Here is an 8,373-nt window from a genome sequence, read left to right as displayed (position 1 = left end):
TTCCTCTCCCTATCATCAGCCTCCATTTAGTGCCCACTGAGCTAATGCCCTCCGAGTCAAGGAGGGCTTCACTCTGTTCCACTGTAAGTAAGCTTTGTGACAAGTGGAAAACCTTGGAGCAGCTGGAGCCATTGGGATTGACAATTGATCCCTGGTCCAACAGTAAGTGGCTCTGATCTATTTTTAATTTTCTGTAATTATAGAAGGGTTATTCAATATCCTCTATGTGCCAGATATACTTTGCAAATATTATTTCATTTAATCCTCATAACAATTCTGTGCAATTGGTACTTACTTTATTGTTATTTATTGTTATCACTATTTTATGGATGAGGAAACTGAAGCAGAAATTTAATAACTTCTGAAATAATGTATTCTCCCTAAATTCAGTGAATAGAATGTTTCCTTCTCAGCAGAGCTGGGTAGCAGCAGAAACTCCTCCCAGACACTATTTTAAAAAATATGAATATTATCTATTTTTCTATCATCTACATATATACAAAAAAAACCCTATTCCTTTGCTCCCTTCCAGTTATCCTTTTATCAAAGAATAAGAGGGGGGAAAGTGTTTCATCAAAACCATTAACCAATGTCAGTTGAAATGAGAAAGAAGTCATATACTGTATGCATAAATATATATTTACATAAATGTAAATACACATACATATGTATTTATATGATATTTGAGGTAGAATTTGAATTCAGCTCTTCCTGACTCCAGACCTACTGCTCTATGCTCTCTGGTGCCACCTAGCTGGCTTCTAAATCATATCATGTGTATTGTAAACTTTTATTGGGAGGAGACACTGTCAGAACAGGATGGAGGCTGCCACTCCTGATTTGTTTGGATAATTCACATCAAACATAGACCAATGAATACTACCCACAAAGAGTCAGAGTCAAGGGTCAGTAGGTCCCAGAGAGAGTCTGAAGGAGGTACAAAGGAACTAGGCTGACATCCCAGACTGACATCTGGTGTTGGGTGGTGCACATAATAGAAAGAGTTGGTCATCTTTGAATAAATGAATGATGGCTGCATGGATGGATGGATGGATGGATGGATGGATGGATGGATGGATGGATGGATGGATGGATGGATGGATGGATGGATTGACCTATAATGTATGGATAGACAGATGGATGGGCTCTACATATCCCAGCCTAAATTCATCTTTCCTAAAACAGCTTTCTCCCTCTCTCCCAGTTTTCTTATTTTTCTGTTGATGGTTTCACTCAATTCTGATGTAGTCTTCCTGTCACAAAATGTCTGAGTTACCTCCTGTTCTTCACTCTCCTTCATCCCCCACATTCAATCATTTCCCAAGTCCCAATGATTCAATCTCTGAAATATCTGTAGCCTCTGATCCATCTCTTTCAAGTATGACTACAACTTTTCCTAGCACCCACATGTGGTCTCCCCAACCTAAGAAATCTTCCGAGTTCTCCTACTCAAGGTAACCTGGAAAAGAAAGGCTCTGCTCCCTGGGGTTGGAGGGGCGGCCTGCCAGAGGGGTGGCCTGCCAAAGTGAAAGAACTTCAGCCTCCCAGAGGCAGCCCCAGGGCACTGGGAGCTGAGGCTCACAGCAGCAGGGGAGTTTCCTGAGCTACACCCTGGGGAGCACCAGGCACAAATTAGGGGAACAACGGGGGGACCTCTGCCAGAGCGAGCACCTGAAGCCCGGCCCTCAGGGCACACAGCAAGCAGCATGGCCAGCTCAGCCAAGTTTCGGGAAACATAAGCAGACGGAGCAGGAGCCAGTAAGCAGGAGCCCCCAGGGCATGAGCCCATTGAGCTGAGGGAGGTGAGTGAAGAAAGAGAGACAGAGAGAGAGAGAGAGAGACAGAGAGACTACAGAGCTCTGCCCCTGGAACAGGACTCTGGGGCTCTGACCACATTCAGATCCTGATCACAGTCTAGGCCCCTCCATAGAACAGCAGGGGCCCCCTCACCTCAGCCCCGTGGCAGAGGGGGGCACATATGGTCATTCACAGATCAGGAAGGAGGACACTGAGATCCTTGTGAGACTGTCCCAAGAGCTCAGGAAGCACCCCCAAAACAGGCTAAGGCTGGGAAAATGAGCAAGCAGAGAAATAACAGGAACACCTTTGATAAATATTTTGCCTGTGAACCCAAGAAGGATCAAAACACTCAGTCTGAAAATGAAGAAGCACAAGCTCCTGCATCTAAAGACTCCAAGAAAAACAGAAATTGGGCTCAGGCTATGACAGAGCTCAAAAAAGACTTTGAAAATCAAATGAGGGAGTTAGAAGAAAAACTGGGAAAAGAAAGGAGAGAGATGCAGGAAAAACATGAAAATGAAGTCAGCAGCTTAGTCAAGGAAATCCAAAAAAATGCTGAAGAAAACAGCATGCTAAAAACCAGCTTAGGTCAAATGGATAAAACAGTTCAAAAAGTTATGGAGGAGAAGAATGCTTTAAAAAGCAAAATTGGCCAGATGGAAAAAGACATAAGAAAACTCTCTGAGGAGAATAAATCCTTCAGACAAAGAATAGAACTCAGGGAGATTGATGTATCTACCAGAAATCAGTAATCAATACTTCAAAACCACAGAAATGAAAAATTAGAAGAAAATGTGAAATATCTCATTGAAAAAAACAACTGATATGGAAAAAAGACTTAGGAAAGATAATTTTAAAATTTTTGGAATACCTGAAAGTCATGATCAGGAAAAGAGCCTTGACATCATTTTCAAAGAATTACTACAGGAAAATTGCCCTGATATTCTAGAAGCAGAGGACAAAATAGAAATGGAGAGAATCCACCAATCCCCTCGAGAAAGAGATCACAAAAAACCAACCCCTAGGAATATAATAGCCAAATTCCAGAACTTCCACGTCAAAGAGAAAATATTACAAGCAGCCAGAAGGACACAGTTCAAATACCGTGGAGCTGCAGTCAGGATCACACAGGACTTAGCAGCAATTACATTGGAAGCTCATAGGGCTTGGAATATAATATACCAGAAGGCAGAAGTGCTTAGAATGCAACTGAGAATCAACTACCCAGCAAAAATGAATGTCCTCTTCCAGGGAAAAAGATGGAACTTTTAATGAACTGAGGGAATTTCAAATGTTCCTGTTGGAATGGCCAGAGCTGAACAGAAGGTTTGATCCTCAGATACAGGACTTGGGTGAAGCATGGAAATTGGAGGAGAGGGGAGAAATATGAGGGACTCAATGAGGATGAACTGCATGTATTCCTGCATAGAAAAAATGACACTGATAATACTCATGAACCTTCTCAGTTAATAGAGCAGGTAGAGGGAGCTTTTATAGTTGAAGCACAGGAGAAAACTGAATTTGAAGATAAAATATGGTGTAAAAATGGAGTCAATAGAAACAAGGGAAATGTAATGGGAGAAAGAAAAAGGAGAGGGGAAATAGGCCAAGATATTTCATATAATAAGATTTTTCTTTGTTACAATGAGCTATTGCAATGATATGGAAGGGGGAAGGCAAGGGGGAATGAGGGAATCTTTGCCCTCATCAGAGCTGGTTAGGAGAGGAAACAGCATATATACTCAATGGGGTTAGGCATGGGGAAGGGGGGGGGGTGATGTGAGTGATGGAGGAGAGGATGGACCATGGGGGGAGAGTGGTCAGATATAACACATTTTCTTTTTTACTTCTTGCAAGGGGCTGGGATTGGATGGCCTGTCCGGGACCATAGGGCCAGGTGGATGCTGGACCTAAGGGGTGGTATGGGGGCTCAGGGCTTCTTGGCCCCAGGACCAGGGATCTGTCTGCTGCACCACTCAGCTACCCTACAGCAGAGTCAGAGTGAAAGGAGAGAGAAAATATAGTACATGGTAGTGGAGAAATACGAAAGAAGGGAGTTGTGATCAGCAATGGCAATGGTAGAAAAATATAGAAGTAACTTTTGCCATGGACTTATAAAGAATGTGATCTACACTGACAGAGTTGTTGGTGTTGGAACAGACTCAAGCACATTTTTATTAATATTTTGGGGGGTTGCAGGGCAGATGGGGCTGGGTGGCCTGCCTGGGGCCGCATAGCAGTGTGATTGTTGGGTGTCTGAGGCCGGATTTGGACCCGGGTGCTCCTGGCTCAAGGGCCAATGCACTGTCCACCACCCAGCCACCCCTACTATTATTACTATTTTATTTTATTTTGGATCTTTTTTTTTCTTTTTTTTTAATTTTTGCAGGGCAGTGGGGTTCAGGTGGCTTGCATGTCACACGGTTGGGTGATTGTTGGGTATATGGGGCCGAATGTGGGCTCGGGTGATCATGGCTCCAGGGCTGGTGCTTCCTCCATTGTACCACCTGGCCATACCTACAATTATTACTATTATTTTTAATTTTAATTTTTTTCTCTCCTCTTTGCTTTATCATTCAAGGAAGTCTATATTTATGGGGGGGAGGGGGTATTTCATTTACTCCTAAACAAGAATATTTTATTAATGTAAAAAAAACATTTGTACAAAATGAGGATAAATATTAAACTTAAAAAAAAGGGAAAAAATGAAATCTTCCTCATGGCTTCCAATATAGTCCTACTAATGCATGCCTGGCCCTATTTCTTCTCTGAAGACTCAAAAGTCTTCATTGGTCATAATTAATGCCCCTGCTTTTTTTTACTCTCAAATGAAACATAAAAATTCTACTCCAAGCTTTCATTTTAACTCTTTATCTTTCATTTTTCATTGTGTTTCTTGCAGTTCTTCATTGCGAAAGAATAAAATTCAATTACATCTGCACAACATTTAATATCTCCACAATATGACTCCAACTTACCTTCCTGGTCTTATTTCCCCCTTCTTCTTTCAAGAACTCAATAGTCCCCAATCACATCCTACCTGTTTGTATTGGTACAAGTCATCCCCATCACCTCCCATCCCTCTCACACTTTGCTATCTGAAATACATCTCCTCTTCATCTCCATTTATTGAAACCCTTTTTTTCCCCTCAGGTCCAACTCATGTGCCCCTTCTTCCAGAATGACTGCCTTCCCACCAACTCCTTATGCTCCCTCCCTTCCAAAATATTCCCAGAACATGTTATTTGGATTTCTCTTTTCCCATCATCCCACCCTATTTTGTGTTTCATTGGACGTTTCCCACCTTTGTATTCTCAGGCACTAGCAGAGAGACTAGCAAAGTAGGCAATGAATTTTACAAATTTGTCTTTAAATATATATATATACATATATATATGTATTTGTGTGTAGGTATGTCTGTGTCTATGTATATATATGTGTGTGTGTGTGTGCATATATCTATATATTATATATTACAAATGTATAAAGTTACAAATTTGTAAATATATCATTATATGTTTTATAAGACTATATAACATAAATTGTTTTATGTATATATTTACATAAATATCTTATATATGCATGTAAATATGTGTAAGTGTATAAATATAATGTATGTGAATGTATGTACATAACATTTGTATATACATGCATGTATGCTTCTATATTCACCCACTTATATGTATATCTGTGATATATATGCATGTAAACATATATATATATATATAAAAATATATATCAGTTCTCACTAATATATCATTGTCCTAATCCATGATCAAAGTTTGGAGGTGACTCTGACTTTTCAAAGTGTATGTCAAGAAAATTCAAGTTCTGGATTACAGATAAGAAAGGAGCTTGGATGGTGATGGACTTGGGTCACTAGTCACTTCTCCCCAAATCACCTTAATCAAATTCAGAGGTGTCTTAGGGTAATGACTTTTTGGCCACAGTAACCCTGAAAGTTCACACACAAGTTAGAATGAAGGTCTGTTTCTGTCTTTGGAGAGAATGGTCAACCAGATAACATTCAATTTTCTTATAGTTAAAGCTAAATACAGCATCAGAGAGGTATTACTGGAAGGGATGTTAGAGGTTATTCAGTCACGGGGTCATAGACCTAGGACTGACAAAGATGACCCCCTCTCGTTTTACAGATGAGGAAACTGAGACCCAGAGAAGTTTGTGACCTACCCCAAGTCACATCATCTGTAAAGAGCAGAGTCAGAATTTGAAGCCAGTTTCTCTGCCTCTAGAGCCAGTCTCCTTCATTCATTAACCTGAAGTAGCATAATTAGTGCTTCAATTTTTGATTTCCATTATGAATTTTAAACATAAGGATAGGACCCTAGATTGTCAAAGAAAAATACCTTGGAGATCATCTGATCCAATCTCCTTCCTACCCCAAGGATCAATCAGGCTAATAACCACACCAATCTTTTAGAACCAAGCTGAAAAAAATAACTCATTCTTGGCCCAAGTTTAACATCTTTAAACTTTTTTTGATAGTTTCATGGTCTTGGAAAGTTAGTACTCATTTTAACAAGCATTTATTAAATGTCTGCTTTTTGCTTAGCCCCGAACTAAGCAGACACAGACAGGAGGAAGCAATCCCTTTCCTTAAAGAATGTGTGACATTCTAGTAGGAAGAAACATTATGTAGATCAACAAATACAAAGATACTACATGCAAAGATACATAGATACATCCATGAGCATTTGTGGGCCATGACCTGATGACAGAGGCAAAATGGAAAGGATGCTGGGCCCAGAAGTCAAAGTTACTTCCAAATCCTATTACTGGTTGAGTGAACATGGTCAGATCATTTAATTTTAATAAGTTTCAATGTTGTAATCTGTACTGCCTGCCTCATGGTGTGGTGAGGAAAGCCTTTCCCAAACCTTGTTGCCTATAGGAATAGGAGTCATTGCTGTGTCCTTGGATGTGAGAGGTCAACTATTTGTCACCAAAGATAATTACAGAACTCCATAGTCTTCCTCATTGCAACAGTTTAATGGGTTAATTAAAGTCTCAAGGCTCCACTCAAAGACTTTCTAGTCTCCCAGTCCTTTAGAACGTTCACCTCCATAAGAAAATTTAGCTCTTCCACATCGGCTCCCAGTCCCACACCCTCATTTTCTTCTTCCTTGAACCCCAAACATTCCATCTGTTCCCCTCCCCCATCATTATTCTCATCCCTAGTGTCCTCTTAGAGGACTCCTAACCAGACCCCATGGCCCTTCTGGAATACACAGGCATCACACTAGGAAGATAGGAAGGCTAAAACCAAAGAAGGAAGGGAGCAGAGGATATGAGGAAGGCTGAAAAGAGATGAAGAACCTCTGGGAGGAGAGAAAGCACTATCCTGAAATGCGAAGAAGATTCACAGTACCACCAGGAGACCCTGACAGAGCAGCACAGGCAGAACAGAGATCTGGGAGGGAAGAAAGATATGGCAGCCCGATGTAAAGCGTGTCGATTGGGGAAGTTTTGTTATGTTGACAGGTTTCCTCACAGTCGGAACTTTTGTTGGTGATGATTGATATGCCTTCTTCTTGGTCTCCTCAATCCAGTCCAGATAATAAGATACTCTAGAAAAGACACTTGGGGAGACTTGTGTTACACATTCCATGCCCCAGCTTGCAATTCCCACCTGCATCCAGGTCTCTGAAAATTCACAGACAAGTGGACCTCCAGAATCTCCCTGAGGAAAAGAGAGAGATTATTAATAAGAATGGTGAGTAGCAGCAATTGGGAGAGGGTAAGTGTTTGGTCCAGTTCCAACCATCTCCAGACAAGGAGAATCACTGACCATAGGATCCTAAAATGTCACGACTGGAAGACTCTTTAAGTCATTGAAAGTAAGAATTGCAAGGAAACTTAGAGACCATATGTTCTAAACCTCTCACTTTACAGTTGAAGAAACTGAGACTAAGAACAGGGAATCATGGTGATCTAGCTTGGCATTCATGAAATCTCTTCTAGACTTAAACATGACTGCCAAACAAGATGTTGAACCTATTGGCATAAGATTCTACCCAAGTGACTCATTCATTCATTCATTTATTCAACAAATATTTATTAAGTACCTATTTTATATAAATAAGACAATAAAGGAATTTGAAGTTTGGATAAGTCACAGACTTTGCCTTCAGGGAGTGGTAGGTATTTCTCTCTATGATTATATTTCTCTTCCCTCCCTTTCATCTTCCCAAGATTTTCTAGACATGAATCTGTGCTCCTTTCACAATTTAGGTTAATCTTTTCTAAGATGGTAAATGAGGTAGCAAGAGCACTAACCATTGGAATCTTTACCATCAAGGCTAGTCAAAGTTCTGATACTTATATGGGACCCTAGAAGTGGCCTTCTCTCTGTAAGTCTCAGGTTCATCATATATAAAATGAGAATTAAAACTAAAGGATCTCTAAAGAGACTTCCAGGTCTAAAATCCTGTGATTCTAAGATTATAGCTCAGAAAGAGGTCAACTTTCAGGTGATTGATGGGTCGAGGGATAGCTAAGAATTAGGTAGTAGGGTAGATGAGTAGTCAAAGCTTTGACCAAAATGGTAGACAC

At 40.5% G+C, this 8,373-nt stretch overlaps 1 protein-coding gene across 1 annotated transcript in view; it reads right to left on the bottom strand.

The window, feature by feature from the left end:
- Positions 1–6,789: 6,789 nt before the first annotated feature.
- Positions 6,790–8,373, bottom strand: part of LOC141496516 (serine protease 27-like) — a 40,469-nt gene continuing 38,885 nt past the window's right edge. Inside the window, exon 10 of the mRNA XM_074199024.1 lies at positions 6,790–7,501. Coding sequence (XP_074055125.1) covers positions 7,181–7,501 — 321 coding nt within the window. The 3' untranslated portion in view covers positions 6,790–7,180. The remainder of the gene's footprint in view (positions 7,502–8,373) is intronic.

Source organism: Macrotis lagotis, chromosome 8 (genome assembly GCF_037893015.1).
Source record: "Macrotis lagotis isolate mMagLag1 chromosome 8, bilby.v1.9.chrom.fasta, whole genome shotgun sequence".
Lineage (NCBI taxonomy): Eukaryota > Metazoa > Chordata > Mammalia > Peramelemorphia > Peramelidae > Macrotis > Macrotis lagotis.
This window is presented reverse-complemented; position numbering and strand designations above follow the sequence as displayed.